This window comes from Nansenia antarctica (genome assembly GCF_963989245.1).
Source record: "Nansenia antarctica genome assembly, chromosome: 15".
NCBI classification, from domain to species: Eukaryota; Metazoa; Chordata; class Actinopteri; order Argentiniformes; family Microstomatidae; genus Nansenia; species Nansenia antarctica.
In genome coordinates, this window is record NC_137685.1 from 2,875,605 (window position 1) to 2,895,604 (window position 20,000).

The 20,000-nt window shown below is 48.5% G+C and overlaps 1 protein-coding gene across 1 annotated transcript in view; it reads left to right on the top strand.

Moving 5' to 3' along the window:
* The window catches only part of ptprga (protein tyrosine phosphatase receptor type Ga), a gene marked incomplete at both ends in the record, with an annotated part of 174,891 nt that overhangs the window by 124,855 nt on the left and 30,036 nt on the right, over positions 1-20,000 (top strand). Inside the window, 3 exons of the mRNA XM_080545768.1 lie at positions 7,447-7,513; positions 12,462-12,619; positions 19,674-19,866. Coding sequence (XP_080401894.1) covers positions 7,447-7,513; positions 12,462-12,619; positions 19,674-19,866 — 418 coding nt within the window. The remainder of the gene's footprint in view (positions 1-7,446; positions 7,514-12,461; positions 12,620-19,673; positions 19,867-20,000) is intronic.

Consider the following 20,000-nt stretch of genomic DNA (forward strand, 5'->3'; position numbering starts at 1 on the left):
ACAGAGCGACAGAATTAATTAGATGTAATTTGCTCTAGTTGGTTGACGCTGTTAACGAATTCTCGAGTATATAGACTTAGTACGGGACACATGGGTTGTACATACTGTATAGTAGATGACTGTTTTTTTGTTGTTGTTGCGCTCCGGTGTTAGGGTTGTTAATGAGCGGGGACGGCGTACCCACTTTGTCTCTCCTTCCTCTCTCTGTCATCGGGTCGCCCTAGTTACAACACGGCATCCCTCAGTTGAACAAATCGCCTGCCAACCGTTGTCGACGGTCCTCCCGAGAAAGAAAAACAGACGAAGCACATATAAACCGAAATCACATCCGATATCTTCGTCTTGGCGACATTAGCCGTGATTTTTCCCCTTTTCTTAATTGATCACCGATGCTATTTTGGTATTTGTGTGTGTGAATAGATACAAGTAGGGTCTAAAAGTCATGAGCACACTTGCAAAGAAAGCGACGCGTCCATCGCTTTACCTCTCAGGTATTTTGAAGAACGAGCACAGGTGTTCTTATCACCGGCGTTGCACTTTGACCTTACAGAGACATCATCATTTGTTGAGCACCGTACACGCCCCCCCCCCCCTTCATCCCCCTTCCCCGCAATCACTGCAATTAGTGCCTCGCTTTCTAATGAGTCTTAAAAGTACAGCAGACTTATACTGTAGCCTTTTATTCTTCAAGTGTATTGATTCTTGTGAGAGTAAGGTGAGCCAGAGAGAGGAGGGAGGAGGGAGGGGAGGGGGAGGGGGAGAGGGAGAGGGAGAGGGAGAGGGAGAGGAGAGGGAGGGGGAGGGAGGAGAGAGAGAGGGAGGGAGGGAGGGGGGGAGAGAGAGAGGGAGGGAGGGGGGGGAGAGAGACAGAGAGGGAGGGAGGGAGGGAGGGAGGGGCAGAGAGAGAGAGGAGAGAGGAGGGAGGGGGGAGGGAGGGGGAGAGGGAGGGAGGGGTGGAGAGAGAGGGAGGGAGGGGCAGAGGGAGAGAGAGAGACAGAGAGAGAGAGGGAGGGAGGGAATGGAGGGGCAGAGAGAGAGAGAGAGGGAGGGGGGAGGGAGGGGGAGAGAGAGGGAGGGAGGGGCAGAGAGAGAGAGAGAGAAGTAAGGTGAGCTAGAGAGAGAGAGGGAGGGGGGGAGAGAGAAGGGGGTAGAGAGAGAGAGGGAGGGAGGGAGGGAGGGAGGGGGGGAGGGAGGGGGAGAGAGAGAGAAGGGGGGGGGGGGGGTAGGTCTGTAGAAGATAGATGATAGGAAAGTGAAGCCAGAGAATAAATAGCAGGGATGTTGGATGGATGATGGTGTGAGTTGAGGGGGACGTCACGTGGTGCCCTACTACTTGTTTTTGCTTTGTCACTGCGGTTAGTGGCTAGCCTTCCGTAGCAGCTAAAAGCAGCAGTACCTCTGGATGTAATGGATCCAGCTTTTGACAACGTTGAGAAGGGAGAATACAAAATCCTCTGAGGGAGACTCTTAGACACACAAGCCTCGAGAAGTTAGCGACTCGTTTTGAGATGTCGACGGTAGATTTGTGTGAAGAATAAAGACAGAGGGATGTCCTGCCCCGTGCATTTACATTTGTTTACATTTTTGGCATTTAGCAGACGCCTTATTCCAAAGCGACTTACACTCGATACATTTGACTAAGCAAGTGAATCATCAATCCACCAGGCGTAGCAGGAAGAGTAATCTAGCTCAGGCCCGGGGCCATTGGCAGTCTCTGTGCTAGGAGGGAAAATCTACTTCTATCACCATCTTCTAAACCTAGACCGTTTTATTTATTTTTTTATTATTATTATTATAATTATTATTATTATTATATAGACACTGGAGAAACAGAGAAACAGTACAAGTGGGGCAATAGAAGTTTTTAGGGGACACAGTAGAGGGGAAAGCGGGTGTCTCAGGAGATGCAGTGCTGGGGGGCAGTAGATGTCTCAGGAGGAGCAGTTAAGGTGTAACCTGAAGAGATGGATGAAGTGGATGGGTAGTGACTCTGCAGTTCTGACAGCCGTGGGAAGTCCCTCAACATCCCTCTATAGGAGCTGGAAGTCAATAAGCCTCCTAACACAATGCTGGGAACGTCTGGCCCTGCTGGACTAGATTGTGGAGAGAGAGAGAAGGCCGTGGTGGTCGTGTGTGTGACCTTTGACCCTGTGACTGAGGGCTCAGGTGAGACAGTTCTGTGGGCTTCAAGGGACAAACATTGATAGTACTGAAACTGATTCCGTCAGTCATTCTCACTCTCACCCTCTCTTCCTCTCTCTTTCTATTCATTTCATAAATACGTATTATGTGTCTTTCGCAGTGACAGTGTACAACAAATACTAAAAAAATAGATCTCTGAGAATTCGAACTGATGCGTCGTACCAAATATAGACTATGAGCTCATTCTCATCTGCAGTCTCTGGTGAACTCTGGGTCAGGTATGCTGTCTATAGTTTCTGTCTTTTTTCTCTTGCTATATAATAATAATATCATAACAGTGTCATAATAATTATATATGCCATTTAACTGACACGTTTAACCCAAAGCAATCCGAACATTTTGGAGTATATATGCTCCCAGCGGGAACTCTTGCTCTTTCTTCTCTGTTTCTTTGTCTACTCCATTTATCTTCCCCTTCCTCTTTATGTGATAGGGTCTGGTTAAAAACTCCTCAAGTAGGACATGGTAATTTTTCAGTTTTTCGGTGCAGATTGTAAGCTTTCAAATGATGTGTCATACATTGAAATCTGAAAATAGTTGAAGGAGATATGCTTATTTGAATGTTGGTACACCTCAAACCAAATAGGCGGAGAAACACGCTCTGAATCAAAACACACACAAAACAGCTGCTAATAGCTAGCGCTAAAAAGGAACATTGCTACGGACATCTAACTGCATGTTTAGCACTTCACAACATGCTGATAGAACATGAACATGATAAAAACACATAACTACACATAATTACATGATCACACAGTCCTTGCTTTTGAACACGTCCAACTAACGTACCGGTACGTTTGTTTACTAGTGAAGTGAAGTAAAACTTTATTTATATAGCGCCTTTCGTACATGAATGCAACTCAAAGCACGTATCCCTTACCCACTAAGTGAGACGAGACAGTGAATCCAATTCACAAATTATATATAAGTATTTAGTGATTCTAAAACTGTTGTTTGTTATATCGAGTGGGCTCTTCAGCACTTAAACTTTTGTAATATGCAAAGAAACTTTTTTGTCACATATCTAGGTATGCAGATATATCTACAGTAGGTATATCACATATCTAGGAATGCAGATATATCTAGGTATATCAATAGTAGCTTCGAAGCTTCCGATTCTGGCTAATGGCTTCTGGCTAATTTACATAATTTGAGTCAATTAGAGGTGTACCTGTGGATGTATTTTAAGGTGGGCTTGAGGTGGGAAAAAGAAATCAGCCATTTACATTTACATTTTTACATTTTTGGCATATAGCAGACGCCTTATTCCAAAGCGACTTACAATCAATACATTTGAATACTAAGCAAGTGAATCGTCAATCCACCAGTCGTAGCAGGAAGAGTAATCCAGCTCAGGCCCGGGGACATTGATAGAAGGAAAAAACCTTCTTCTGTCCAATCTAGCCAAGACTTCGGAAAGGAAATTGTGGACCTCCACACGTCTGATTCATCTTTGGGAGCAATTTCCAAAACGCCTGAAGGTTCCACGTTCATCTGTACAAGCAATAGTACTCTAGTATAGCAGCTCAGGAAGAAGACGTCTTCTGTCTCCTAGAGATGAAACGTACGTTGGTGTGTAAAGTGCAAATCGCTCCCAGAACAACAGCAAAGGACCTTGTGAAGATGCTGGAGGAAACAGGTACAAAAGTATCTGAGATCCACAGTAAAACGAGTCGTATATAGACATAACTTGAAAGTCTGCTCGACAAGGAAGAAGCCACTGCTCCAAAACTGCCATAAAAAAGCCAGACTACGGTTTGAAACTGCACTGGGGACAAAGATCTTACTTTTTGGAGAAATATCCTGGGGTCTGATGAGACAGAAATGTAACTGTTTGGCCATAATGGTCGTCGTTATGTTTGGAGGGAAAAGAGGGAGGCTTGCAAGCCAGAGAACACCATTCCAAACGTGAAGCACAGGGGTGGCAGAATCATGTTGTGACGGTGCTTTGCTGCAGGAGGGACTGGTGCACTTCACCAAATACAGATAGCATCATGAGGAAGGACAATTGAGTGGATATATTGAAGTAATATCTCAAGACATCAGCCTGGAAGTTAAAGCTTGGTCGCAAATGGGTCTTCCAAATTCGACAATTACTCCAAGCATATTTGTTGTGGCAAAATGGCGGTACGGTATTGGAGTGGCCATCACAAAGTCTATGTGAGTCTAGCCTACAACAGAGGGACAGTAGGAGAGAAAGGACACAAGACTGTGGGAGATTTACAACACCTCCTCTGCTGATGATCAGGAGCAGTGGGCTGAGAGGAAGGTTGTGTGGGGGGGGGATGAGGCACTATCAGACAGGGGGACTAAACAGGGCTTCTTACTGAAGAGGCCAGGAGCTTAGGCGGGGCGATGGGGAACAGAGGGGGGGGCGATGGTTGGGTTAGGAGGGACGGAACTGGGCTTTAGTGAGGTGTTATGGGCTGCCGGAGGGCAGCTGACCTCCTTGTCGACCATCCTGGAGCCGCTCGGGTAAAACTAGTCTAGTGAATTCCAACATGGTTTATTCTTCTGGGGCGGCTGTGTCTCAGGAGGTAGAGGCTGTGTCTCAGGAGGTAGAGCCGCCGTCTAATGATTGCAAGGTTGGCAGATCGGCGGTTCGAGCCCCGGCTGGCCACATGTCGAAGTGTCCTTGGGCAAGACACTGAACCCCCAAATTGCTCCCAGTGAGCGGGCCGGCCGGCGCCTTGCATGGCAGCTTGCCGCCATTGGTGTGTGAATGTGTGTGTGTGAATGTGTGAATGAGAGGCCGTTGTGAAGCTCTTTGGAGCAGCAAAAAAGGCGCTATATACTGTAAGTGCAGTCCATTTACCATTTACCATTCTGTCGTCTCTTTACTGAGAATGTTTTAAAGGAGCATCCGGGTGTCTTCTTTAGTCTCCTGTCCTCATTGATTGCCACCTGAGAGGTGCTAATCTGGTTGCTAATGTGTTGCTCTCACCAATCAGGACCTCTCTCACACACACACACACACACACACACACAACACACAGACACACACCATAGATGGAGGTTGTGACTTCTTCACCTTTTGTCTTCGGCTCTCTTACCTGTCATCACCCTGTCGAGTGCCTTTTGCATGTCGTGAAACTCTCTCCATTCTACCACTCTGCCTGCCTGGCTAATGACAGTGATTTCCTCCCTCCTTTCCCTGCGGTTCTCACATGCGGCATTCAAACACCATGCCTTCTAATTCTGGACCGATTAGACTCATCTGTCCAGGATGTTTTCTAGACGCGCACGGCGAGAAGTGTTTAAAGTTTAAACCTGAAACCTAAACGGTTTTTAGTGGAGTGGTTAGTGGTTATTTACTTGTGTGTTTCATCAGGTATATAGATGTGCTCGGCTCTGGACTGAGTGGTTCTTTTGAGTAACGTTTTGAAAAGAAGCATAGTCCTTGTGTCTCCATTGTGTGTGTGTGTGTGTGTGTGTGTGTGTGTGTGTGTGTGTGTGTGTGTGTGTGTGTGTGTGAGAGAGAGAGAGAGAGCGCTTTGTTTGTATGATTGTTTGACTGTATTGAGAGCAACGGAGAGAGGCCGCTGACGTCATGAGTGCTGCTATTCAAGCCCCGGTGCAAACAGGTTACTGAGAGCACTTTGATTGCCTTTGTTTGTCCTCAGCATTACAAGGCTCACACTCAACAACAAGAGATTTGTCCTCTCTCTCGCTCTCTCTCTCTCTCTCTCTCTCTCTCTCTCTCTCTCTCTCTCTCTCTCTCTCTCTCTCTCTCTCTCTCTCTCGCTCTCTCTCTGAGCTCAGACAAACACTTTCCCCCTCTGGCCTTGTCTGAGACATTCTTCCTCTCATCACTCCTTCCTGCTCCAACAAGAGATATGCTCTTTCTCTGTCTCTCTGTCTCTCTATCTCACACACACACATACACACTCACATACACACACATACACACTCACACATACATAGGGCGAAAGGAACGAGGAGCATAGGAGCGAAAATAAATCGGTTCGGAGCCTGAAAAGTTGGTTCGCAGCAGGAACCAGAAAAAAGTAGTTTGAAAAAAGCGGGAACCAAAACGTAGAACAGTCACGTCGTCAGTGGGTGTGTCGTATTCTAGGCTGCAGAGACCAGCAAGAAGGAAGGAGACAAAATGTTATCAAATCTAAATCTAATCATTAGTGATAAAAAAACAAATGATCAAAAGTTTCATCATTCTCTCTATCTTCCTCACACACACACACACACACGCGAACGCGAACTTCGTAAGCCATTTCTATTCCAGTAACGGAGCAGCTGGTTACTAGTAACGCGTCGCAAGAACGTGTGTAGAAAGAGTATTGTTTTGTTTCATAGAAAATAGTGTATATTTCAGATACTGTAGTGGAGAAGATATTCTCCTCATTTCCAGTGAAGTAGCTGCCATCTTGTGATATTTCCCCGTCACAGTGCATTGTAAAATGACTGAGCGAGGCCTACGAATTGTTTAAATGAAGTGTGGCCCTCAACTCTGCACACAAGCCCAGCGTGGTTAAGGTCTTTGATAGAAATAGCTTCCTCAATACAAAGGCACAGCGTGGGCCCAGAGTGAGCATGTACGTCTGCTTTGAAAATAACCCTGAAAACCATCTACAAAGATTATATATGTCTGACAGTTTATCTCTCTCTGTCTCTCTCTCTCTGTCTCTGTCTCTGTCTCTGTCTCTCCCTCTCTGTCTTTCTCTCTCTCTCTCTCTGTCTCTGTCTCTGTCTCTCTCTCTATCTCTCTCTCTCCCTCTCTCTCTCTCTCTTTCTCTCTGTCTCTGACTCTGTCTCTGTCTCTGTCTGTCTCTCTCTCTGTCTCTGTCTCTCTCTCTCTCTCTGTCTCTCTCTCTCTCTCTCTGTCTCTCTCTCTTTATATCTCTCTGTGTGTCTCTCTCTCTCTGTCTCTGTCTCTCCCTCTCTCTCCCTCTCTCTCCCTCTCCCTCTCCCTCTCTCTCTCTCTTTCTCTCTCCCTCTCCCTCTCCCTCTCCCTCTCTCTCTCACCCTCTCCCTCTCTCTCTCCCTCTCTCTGTCTCTGTCTCTCTCTGTCTCTCTCTCTCTCTCTCTCTGTCTCTATCTCTCTCTCTCTCTGTCTCTGTCTCTGTCTCTCTCTCTCCCTCTCCCTCTCTCTCTCTCTCACCCTCTCTCTCTCTCTCTCTCTCTCTCTCAAGGTCTCATAATATGAGTTTAACGCCAGCCTTAGTGTAAGGCAGTGTGCTAGATAGGTAGACAGGTTCTGACGTGTCTCTTCTGTCTCCTGGTCCTCAGGTGGGGCTGAAGGACAACCCAGCGGTGGACCCGATCATCCACGGCCTCCGAGGAGTCGTCCATCATGGTGAGTGACGGACGCCACCATCTCCCAATCATCTCCTAATGGCATCACCTAATCGTGACGTTAGAATTATAAGGTTCTATTGAGTCAAAATTGAGTTTTTTACATAATCTGATCCATTAGGTGTTTATTAATGCCTGTGTGGTGTTATTTTTAAAATGTTGACATTTTTGAGTTAGTATTTAATAAAATACAAAGGTTCCATCTCACAAAACATAATGGAATGTAAAAACTTTGACGCTCAATATCTCTGAACTGCCCTAAACGGAGATAGAACCTTATCATTCTAAACGGAGATAGAACCTTATCATTCTAAACGGAGATAGAACCTTATCATTCTAAACGGAGATAGAACCTTATCATTCTAAACGGAGATAGAACCTTATCATTCTAAACGGAGGTAGAACCTTATCATTCTAAACGGAGATAGAACCTTATCATTCTAACGTCACGACATGTCTGGCTGCGTGCTGTAGTGTGTTTGTAGCTCAAGCCTTGTCGTATTCTACATGAAACCTTTGTGGAACAAATTCCCCTCCAACAGAGCCGCTACACACACACACACTCTCCCCCTTAGCCGGTGTGAAATCACCCTCTAAAGAACTGGTCCAAATGAACGCTTAAGGCTTTGTACGGGGCCAAGAGTAATCAGTCTCTGTTTTGTCATTTGTTTGTTTGTGTGTTGGTGTGTTTGTTTCACTGTGGCAATCACATCATTGTTAGCGAAGGTCGTGAAGGCTTAGAAGTATTGCACGCTCACAGCCTCGGTTTCCCCAAGCTGTCCACAACGCTCAGCGACGGCGATGATGATAATGGCGGTGATTCTAATTCACAAACTGTCGCCATCATCGTCTTTATCATCATCATCATCATCATCATCAGCAGCCCCTATTACTACAGTATGATGATAAGGATTACAGGCATAATAATAGTCCTCCTCTTTGCCCCGTCTTTGATGCCATGTGTTGGCACCGACGGCAACGACGGAGTCCCGTTGTGACTGGGCGGAGGGATGGAGACAGGAGAAAGAGAGGAGAGGAGGAGGGAGGGAGGGAGTGTGATGAGGAGAGGAGACAATGGGAAGCAGAGGAGGAGGGAGTGTGTGTCGGTGTCCGTACACGAGTTGAAAGGAGGGAGGGACTGAGTGTGACAGGGAGAGGAAAAGAAAGGGAGTGTTTGTGTGTTAGGCAGATGAAAGGGAGAGGCGGGAGGGAGGGAGGGAGGGATTGTGACGAGAGAAAGGCAGGCCAGGCGGCATAGCAGGGGGGGGGTGAGATATGCGTCTTTATCAGAGACAGATATGACTGTGGGGTCCCCCGCCTCTCCCCCTGTCTGCCCTCCCCCCCCCCACCCACCCTCCCCCACCCCCCCTCCCACCCCCCTCTGACAGCCCTGTCTCCTGCTGTCTCCCCTCGGTGAGCGTGGGGATGTATTTTCAGCTCTGTCGCTTCCACGCACGCGGAGGGGACAGGCAGCAAAGAAGAGCGAGGAGAGAGGAGGGGAGAGAGAGGAAGAGAGGAGAGGGGGGGGAGAGAGGGAAGAGAGAGGAAAGGCAGTCGAGATGTACGGAATTGAATTAAGCGATCGCACATTCGACTCAACTCACAAATAGATCGCACCGACTCGCGTACGGAAAACAGTTTTTACTGTAGCGACGCCGTGCACACGCGTTCCGACACATCCGCCGTTCCCTCGACGAGGCACGCATCACACAAACAGACAAACACCTCTTTGACGAGAAGGGGGGGGGGGGGGGGGGGGGGGGGAGTGTGAGAGAGAGGAAGGTTCGGCTGTGAGAACGCCGAACGCCGTGAAGCCTTGGCTTCTCTCCTGCGTCTCAATGGCGCAGTGTAGTTTCCCCCCATAGCTCAGACGAAGGGCTTTTAATTGTAACATTATCTTCCGGGCTGTTGCACGGATGTTCGCCATGGTGGTATTTTTAAGCACAGCAGCACCCCCCTGGAACCAGGCAAGCTGTCTGCTACAGTAATCATCTATTAGCTTCCTAAGTTACTTAGTCTTAATATTTAATTACAGAGCAAGGGCCAGGGACACGCACTTAAAGCACAAAGTTACATATACGGAGACACCCGGGATACGAGGATAGGGAGGGGGCACACAGGGTGTGTGTGTGTGTGTGTGTGTGTGTGTGTGCATGTATACGTGTGTGCGTGTGCGTGTGCGCGTGCGTGGGTGCGTGTGTGTGTGTGTGTGTGTGTGTGTGTGTGTGTGTGCGTCGTGCACACACTTGGGTTCAGCTATCTCCTCTGCAAGGAGACTTTAAATCCATACCAGTCAACACATACAGTGCATTACATGACACCCGTGGGGGTTAGAGAGAGAGTGATCTGAATCTTTTATATACCACAGAAATCACTGGGTGCTTGAATAAGCAGCGATTAGTGCAGGAGGCTGTACGCTAAGTACACGCGGTGGAGGCCCAGCCATGCATGGAGATGATGCGCAATAATACACAGTATAATTCTCTCTGTCACAGCCTGTACTGTGTCTAGGCTAACAGCACAGCGGTGTGAAAAGGGTAGTGACGGAACACGATATGGAGATTCAGGCCTTTAATATAGACCTACAGTGGTAACATATCGTGACGTTAGAATTATAAGGTTCTATCTCCATTTGTGGTCCAAATTTTGTTTTTTACATAATCTGATCCATTAAGTGTTTATTAATGCCTGTGTGGTGTTATTTTTAAAATGTTGACATTTTTCAGTTAGTAATTCCTAAAATACAAAGGTTCCATCTCACAGAACATAACGGAATGTAAAAACTTTGACCCTCAATATCTCTGAACTACCCTAGACGGAGATAGAACCTTATAATTCTAACAATGGAATAATAATAATGGAGATGGCCTTTAGTATAGACCTATAGACCTACAGTGGTCTGGTAACATATACACTCGAACTTCACGATGAGCTCAAAACTCACGGTGGTGGCGTGGCTGAATTTGACAACCATTCGAGTGCGTTCATTGCTTGACACATAGCAACCTAGCGTAGTACAGGTGGGGAAGGGTTGCCCTGGGAGACGTCATGTACCGGCGTGGTATGCGTGTATGTACAGTATCTAAACACGCCCCCTGTGTCAGCAGCACTGCACCTCTCTCTCTCTCTCTCTCTCTCTCTCCCTGTTCGCCCACTGAAGCGTTCCCCTCCTTCTCCCGGCGGTCTCCTGTGACAGCGTCGAAATTAACTCCCCCGTTCCTCCGCCGGAGCAAATTACAAGTCCATTAATTCAGCGTCTCGCGGCGGCTTTGAAGTCTCCACTGACTCGGCACTCTCCAACCCTGATTGGCAATTAATTTTTTAGAGGCTGAAACAGCTTACGGTTGTAGTGTGTAGTGTGTAGCATCGCTACCAACGCCACGTTAGCCTAGCGCCGCCGCCGCGGCTCAAGGCCGCTCCCACGCTGCCTCCCTGCCTCCCCTGCTGTGGCTGTGTGTGTGTGTGTGTGTGTGTGTGCATGCCCTCTATTCCTTTAGCAATGAGGTTTAATCTCCCCCCTCCTCCCCCCCCCCCCTTCCCGCCCAATCCACTTCCATTCATTTCCAATCTGATGCGGCCTTCGCGGCGCATTGCTAGCGCGCTAAGCTCCCTTTTCATCCCCCCCTTCTCAATAGGATTCCCGGTTTAGTTATGTATTGAAAAATGTGGGGCAGTAAGGATAGCTCTTCACATCTTTTCAAAGATGAAGGGTTTTTTTCGGGGTTTGTTTAGCGTGCCGGGATCTTGATTTCGGTCACGGAAAGTTGGAGGCCGAAGCCTTTCAACCCTGTTGTTTTTTCTTGCCGTCGGCTTAGCGTGTCGCGGTGTCGCTGTGATGACTGTCCCCGTCATAACAGGACTGTGGAATGGTAAATGGTAAATGGACTGCACTTATATAGCGCCTTTTTTGCTGCTCCAAAGCTGCTCCGAAGTGCTTTACAACGGCCTCTCATTCACCCGTTCACACACACATTCACACACCAATGGCGGCCAAGCTACCACACAAGGCGCCGGCCGGCCCGCTCACTGGGAGCAATTTTGGGGTTCAGTGTCTTGCCCAAGGAGACCTCGACATGTGGCCAGCCGGGGCTCGACTCGAACCGCCGATCTGCCGACCTTGTGATCGTTAGACGGCGGCTCTACCTCCTGCGCCACAGCCGCCCGCCTCTCACGCATCATGGATGGTGCGTTCGTTCACATAACAGGGAACTGATTTAGCCTGGGACAGATCCGGTTTCTCAAGACGCCAGTAGCTACTCAGGCCTGGTTACACAATCCTTACTGCTATTGATTATGCGGAAGCGCACCCAACCAAGACCCGACCCAGTCTTCCATTATATTCGATCTTCGCGTCGATCGATGACTCAGTAACAGAGAGAACGTACATTGCACGTCCACTGAGCCCTACACCGAGCTCTGCCTCTCTGTCTCTGATGTCATACTAAGGTTTTATCTACATCGACAGTGACCCCTCTACCTCTCTCCCTGCCTCTACCTCTCTCTCCCTGCCTCTACCTCTCTCCCTGCCTCTACCTCTCTCCCTGCCTCTACCTCTCTCTCCCTGCCTCTCCCTCTCTCCCTGCCTCTAGCTCGGCCGATGATGTCGTACTTAAGGTTTTGTCGTTTCGTGAGTTTAGAATGATAAGGTTCTATCTCCGTTTAGGGCAGTTCAGAGATATTGAGCGTCAAAGTTTTTACATTCCATTATATTTTGTGAGATGGAACCTTTGTATTTTAGGAATTACTAACTCAAAAATGTCAACATTTTAAAAAATAACACCACACAGGCATTAATAAACACCTAATGGATCAGATTATGTAAAAAACTAAATTTTGAATAAAAATGGAGATAGAACCTTCTAATTAAATTTTGAATAAAAATGGAGATAGAACCTTATAATTAATTTTAACGTCACGGTTTTCCTTGTGTGTGTTTGTTCCCCACCTAGAGAAGGAAACCTTCCTGGAACCCTTTGTTCTGAGGGACTTGTTGCCGTCGTCGTTGGGGAGCTACTACCGCTACACCGGCTCGCTCACCACCCCGCCCTGCAGCAAGGTGGTGGAGTGGATCATCTTCAACAGACCCGTCTTTGTCTCCTACAAACAGGTGAACCGCCGCAGACACACACACACGCGCAGACACAGACACAGACGCAGACACAGACACAGACACAGACGCAGACACAGACGCAGACGCAGACACAGACACAGACACAGACACAGACGCAGACGCAGACGCAGACACAGACACACAGACGCAGACACAGACGCAGACACAGACACAGAAACAGACACAGACACACACACACACAGACACAGACACAGACGCAGACACACAGACGCAGACACAGACGCAGAAACAGACACACACACACACAGACACAGACACAGACACAGACACACACACACACACACACACAGACACACACACACAGACACACACACACGCACACACACACACACAGGCATGTATACGCAGGCATACATGCGCACACACACATACACACACATACGTATATCATACGTGTATAATAAATATATATATCATATAAGGTCTGCAATAGGCTCCTTCGTTCAGCCTGTGTCTATCTCTCTTTCCCTCTGTGCTTACACACAGCCATCCTGCAGCTATAATTATATCTAATAAGTAATTAAGGGTGTCTCAGATGTCTCTTGATGTCTGTGTTTGCGACACACTCGAGACAAACAACTCTGTAATACGCTGGTGCACTCACTCACTGTCTGGCCCGGTCAGACCCCGCTTCCCTCCCCTCCTCTCCTCTCCTCTCCTCTCCTCCCCTCTCCTCTCCTCCCCTCCCCTCCCCTCCTCTCCTCTCCTCCCCTCCCCTCCTCCCCTCTCCTCCCCTCTCCTCTCCTCCCCTCCCCTCTCCTCTCCTCTCCTCTCCCCTCCCCTCTCCTCTCCTCCCCTCCCCTCCCCTCCCCTCTCCTCCCCTCCCCTCTCCTCTCCTCTCCTCTCCTCCCCTCCCCTCTCCTCTCCTCTCCTCTCCTCCCCTCTCCTCTCCTCCCCTCTCCTCTCCTCTCCTCTCCTCTCCTCTCCTCCCCCCTCTCCTCTCCTCTCCTCCCCTCTCCTCCCCTCTTCCCAGTTCAGAGCACATTTGGCAGGCTTGTAATGAGGCCAAATGAGTTTGCTTAAGAGTACTGAGGGAGGAAGCCAAATGGAGAAGACGTATCGGCTTCTCTGTGCCAGTAGGGAGAAGGAGATGGAGTTACGGATATAGAGAGAGATTAGGTGGAGAAAGGGGGCGACAGACAGACAGAGAGAGAGAGAGGAGGAGAAGGGGGGAAATGGTAAGACGGGGGGGGAAATGAGAGGGAGGGGGAGATGCAAAGGTGTGTGTGTGAGAGAGGGAGAGAAAGACAAGAGAGAAAGACAGAGGGAGAGACAGCGGGGCCTGGTCGTGTCACCCCCGTCACCCTGATCTGTGGAGCTGAGTTAGACGTGTTTATCTGGCAACTGAGCTGTAGCCAAGGCTCAGTCAGGAACAGCACTGGAGCTGGCCCGGAGCTAAGTCACTCATACCTACACAGTACAGCTTCATCCTGCCATATCACCGTCACTTGCTACAGCTAGTCGTGACATTAGAATTATAAGGTTCTATCAAAAAATTTGGTCAAAACTTTTTCTTTTTTTTTTACATAATCTGATCCATTAGGTGTTTATTAATGCCTGTGTGGTGTTATTTTTAAAATGTTGACATTTTTGAGTTAGTAATTAATAAAAATACAAAGGTTCCGTCTCACGAAACATAACGGAATGTCAAAACTTTGACGCTCGATATCTCTGAACTGCCCTAAACGGAGATAGAACCTTCTCATTCTAAACGGAGATAGAACCTTCTCATTCTAAACGGAGATAGAACCGTATCATTCTAAACGGAGATAGAACCTTATCATTCTAAACGGAGATAGAACCTTATCATTCTAAACGGAGATAGAACCGTATCATTCTAAACGGAGATAGAACCGTATCATTCTAAACGGAGATAGAACCTTATCATTCTAAACGGAGATAGAACCTTATCATTCTAAACGGAGATAGAACCTTCTCATTCTAAACGGAGATAGAACCTTATCATTCTAAACGGAGATAGAACCTTATCATTCTAAACGGAGATAGAACCTTATCATTCTAAGCTCACGACTTGCTACAGCTAGTGGGAAGTAGCCTATAGCACGTACAGGCCCCTCATAACACACACAGCTAAGTGACTTTATATAAATGCACAGGTACAATCGCTGCGATATACCCGACGCTAGTTCCCACTCACTTACTGTTCGTTCAGCTGCACGGAGAAGCCCCAGACATACAGTAGGCTAGCCGACCCACTAAAGCTTAGTACAGCAAACAGGTTTGCGCCGCCATTAGCCTGATGTGTGAACGTGTATTCCCCCTCTACGTTAGGCTACACAGCGAGCCTGAGCATGTAGACATTGACGGATCATATCAAAAGGGTGATGTAAGGCGTCGGGGGTCGAGGCAGGGGGTGGTTTTAACATTCATGCCGTAAAAGGCATAATTTACAGGCGGGTAGGGGGACTGTTGTTGAATTATTGAATTGTTTTTTTGAATTATGAATAAACTGCAGCCCATGTTGTAGACTGTTCGGTGTTTACGGGAGCGTAGCGTGATTTCCACCTTCCACAAACCGGCGGACAGCAGGTGTTCTACAGCGGCGTAATAGAGGGGGATTGGATGGTTGTCGTCCTATGAATTATAAGCGAACCGGAGAGGCGGTAGGAGAGAGAAGATGAAACGCAGCGTGGAGGCACTACCACCTCGACCTTTCTGGATTATTCCTTTCTGCCCCGAGATCCCAGACCCCAATGAATAACATTGTGCCGTGTTAAGCTCTGTGTTGGATGATACATTGCTGTTTTTTGGGGGTTGGGTTTTTTTCTTCCCCCCCCCCCCCCCCCCCCTCGCGCCAGACTTCTTTTCACGGTTCTTCGGGGGATTTATTTTGTATTATTTTTAGGGTCTGCCTCTGCCCAAAAGCCAGACGGCAAAGCTTCTACGCTAGCTAGACCGATCTACATGTGAGATTCTATAGGAAAAGAAGTGATGCAAAAACAGAGAGGAGATTGAGTCATCGGGGGTCGAGTTGGGAATTAGGCGGGAAGTCACAGGGGAAGAGAGAAGAAGAGAAACCCTCCTCCCCTCTTTCCTTCCTTCTCTTCCCTCCTTCCTTTCAGTGGGGGGGGGAAACAGCCTCCTATCCTCAGGATGTTTCCCTCAGACCGTTAACTAATAACTCGTCTTTCTTCACATATTTAAAAAAAGACTTTGAAGTCTATTGTTGCCTCGTTGTCCCCTTGTTCCCAAGATCCGAAGGGAAAAAAAAACACTGTTGGGGGAAAGATGGAAGAGAGAGGAGAGAGGAGAGAAGACAGCGTCACTCCCACTCTCTCTGTCTTGTCTTCCCACCGCCCCCCCCCACCCCTCTCTCTCTCTCTCCATCTCTCTCTGTGTCTTTTGTTCTTGATCAGTGGAGGAAGTAGGTCATTGGGAGTGACAGACGTAGCTCAGGGCCGCTTTTAGAGCTGATCGATGCTCAGCTATTCCGCTGCGACAGCCTCCGCCTAAAATGCTTCCATTTGTAACATCTGGCGTGTGCGTCTGTGTGTGTGTGTGTGTGTGTCTGTGTCTGTCTGTGTCTGTGTCTGTGTCTGTGTCTGTGTAAGTAAGTAAGTAAAGCTTTAGTAAGTAAGTAAGTAAGTGTGTCTGTGTCTGTGTCTGTGTCTGCGTCTGCGTCTGCGTCTCTCTGTGTCTGTGTCTGTGTGTGTCTGTGTGTGTCTAAATGGTAAACGGACTGCACTTATATAGCGCCTTATTCCAAAGCTCTTTACAACGGCCTCTCATTCACCCATTCATACACACATTCACACACCAATGGCGGCAAGCTGCCATGCAAGGCGCCGGCCTGCACGTTCACTGGGAGCAATTTGGGGTTCAGTGTCTTGCCCAAGGACACGTGTGACGACATGTGGCCAGCCGGGGCTCGACCCGCCGATCTGCCAACCTTGCGATCATTAGACGCCGACTCTACCTCCTGAGACACAGCCGCCTCTCTCCTGCCTCGTAGGTCACGTTGTGCTAAAGCCATTTGCCTTCTTCACCACTGCTGGTCTGCCTCTGTCTCCTCCAGCGCTGGCACACACACCACACACACCACACACACCACACACACACCACACACACCACACACACACCACACACACCACACACACCACACACACACACCACACACACCACACACACCACACACACACCACACACACCACACACACCACACACACCACACCCCACCACACAGCCCCACGCCAGACCTTGTTCCAGCAATTCAGTCCCCCCTCCACCAAATCTCTTAATCTGACTACAATCTGCTAATCCCTAATGTGGCAACACCCCCAAAGAAAAAAAGAAAGAAAAAACATCTTATGGGATTGAAATCTCTCTGAACCGCGGCCATGGGATGTCTGTCTTTGTGGGGGAAATGGCAGAGCGTGATTTGGAGTTTAATCCTTCCTGGTCTGACGTCCACTACACACACACACACACACACACACACACACACACACAGACACACACACACACACACACACACACACACACAGACAAAGACACACGCACACACACAGACACAGACACACACACACACACACACACACACACACACACACACACACAGACACAGACACACACACACACACAGACACGGACACGGACACACACACAGACACACACACACACACACAGACAAAGACACACGCACACACACAGACACAGAAACACACACACACACACACACACAGACACACACACAGACACACACACACACACACACACACAGACACAGACACAGACACAGACACACACACAGACACACACACACAGACACACACACACGGACACACACAGACACAGACACACACACACAGACACACACACACAGACACACACACACGGACACACACGGACACGGACACACACACACACACACACACACGGACACACACACAGACACACACACACGGACACGGACACACACACAGACACACACACACACACGGACACGGACACTCGCTGAGTTGAGTATTCGTCAGGCGTCCTGTCTGTCTGCTTAGTAACCAGGCAGTGCGGAACAGACAGGCGGGGGGTTTCAACCCCCCCCTCCCTCTCTCTCTGTAACCATAGCGACTATTTGTTTATCCCACAACCTCGATTACTCCCTGACACAATGCCCACACTGAGGAAATGAGAACTTCAATCTCTTTCTCTCTCTCTCTCTCTCTTTCTTTATCTATTCATTTCTTCTCTCTCCATCCATCACACTCAGCTTTCTATCTCTCTTCTCTTTCTCTCTCTCTCTCTCTCCCTCTCTCTCTCTGTCTCTCTCTCTCTCTCTCTGTCTCTCTCTCTCCATCTCTCTCTCTCCCTCTCTCTCTCTCTGTCTCTCTCTCTCTTTCTCTCTCTCTCTCTGTCTCTCTCTCTCTCTCCATCTCTCTCTCTCTCTGTCTCTGTCTCTCTCTCTCTCCATCTCTCTCTCTCTCTCACTCTCCATCTCTCTCTCTCTTTCTCTCTCTCTCCCTCTCTAAATCCATCGGTTTTTCATAAGAGCAGTCTCATCCTGCTTAGCCTTTTCACATGAACCCTTTTTCATGGGATATTGACAAACAGATTCACTTTCATCATCTTAAACATCATCCCCCTAACCCGGTCACTGGATTATATTCTTTCTTTTATGAATAATGATTCCCTGAGCTCCTTCTCTTCTCTCTTTGCGGTTATGCTCCAGTTTTACAGTTATCCTGCGGTCGGTCCTCTCAGTCTCTCGCAGGGGAGGGACTAGGAGACAGCTGGTCTTGTTTTTGTGTGTTTGCCTCACGCATATCGCCCCTCGTGATTAGACTGGGCCCGGGTCGTTCCCGCACGCATCCCATCTTCCTGTAAAACGGTAAATGGACTGCACTTATATAGCGCCTTTTTTGCTGCTCCAAAGCTGCTCCAAAGCGCTTTACAACGGCCTCTCATTCACCCATTCACACACACATTCACACACCAATGTCGGCAAGCTGCCATGCAAGGCACCGGCCGGCCCGCTCACCGGGAGCAATTTTGGATGTTCAGTGTCTTGCCTTTCCAAGGACACTTCGACATGTGGCCAGCCTGGGCTCGAACCCGCCGATCTGCCAACCTTGTGATCGTTAGGTGGCGACTCTACCTCCTGAGACACAGCCACCCCCTTGTACTGTACATGTACTCTCCTCCCGGTCCTCTCCTCTCAGCACAACACACGGACCAGAGCGTTGCACATGTGTGGGCCAGGCGAGGGGATGAGGTCACTGGGGCACATCGACCACAATACTGTCACCACAATACTGTGCTCTCGTCTAAGAGACTGTGAGTGAGCTAACCGGATGACTGGGTGTCGATGTTAAAAAACGACGACGGAGTTCCTTCGCAATGTTCTTTCAGATGTTTGAGTGAGCGGCACCAACCTGTCAGTTAGCCAACTGACTCCAAACGGGCTCCAACTCACCCGTGGGGTCACGTCTAATCCACCATGTAGGGACGCACGTTACAAAGGTTCAGAGTTAGTCTAATGGTCTGCAATGAGCCCCATGAGTCCCAAAATAAATGTCCTCCCTCACACACGTGTCTCCCCCTCCTCTTTTCTCTCTCTCTCTCTCTCTCTTTCTCAATTCAATTTGTCAATTTCAAAGGGCTTTATTGGCATGGGAAACATACATTTACATTGCCAAAGCATGTGAAGTGTGAAGATAAAAAGCAAAAACAAAAAGAATGTAATGTACATACATGTACATACTAGAATAAATAAATCAATAATAAATAATTCACTCAAATTTCTCTCTCTCTCTCTCTCTCTCTGTCTCTCTGTCTCTCTGTCTCTCTCTCTCTCTCTCTCTCTCTCTCTCTGTCTCTGTCTCTCTCTCTGTCTCTCTCTCTCTCTCTGTCTCTCTCTGTCTCTCTCTCTCTCTCTGTCTCTCTCTCTCTCTGTCTCTGTCTCTCTCTCTCTCTCTCTCTCTGTCTCTCTCTCTGTCTCTCTCTCTGTCTCTGTCTCTCTCTCTCTCTGTCTCTGTCTCTCTCTCTCACTCTCTCTCCCTCTCTCTCTCTACAGCTGGAGGCCTTCTACTCCATCTTCACCACAGAGCAGCAGGACCATGTGAAGTCGGTGGAGTACCTCAGGAGTAACTTCCGGCCCATCCAGAGTCTGGACAACAGGGAGGTCTTCAAGTCGGCCGTCAAAGACGCCTGGCTGCCGGACCTGACGGACAGCCTGGGCAACCCCTACGGCACTGAGGCGTCCAAAGGTAGGGCGGGACCTAGCGCCTGATTGGACACCATACTGTGTTACTTCCTGGTTAACATGTTGCTATGATGAGAGGTGAACATACTCAGTTGCTTTAGTTAAATACATCGATTGTAAGTCGCTTTGGAATAAGGC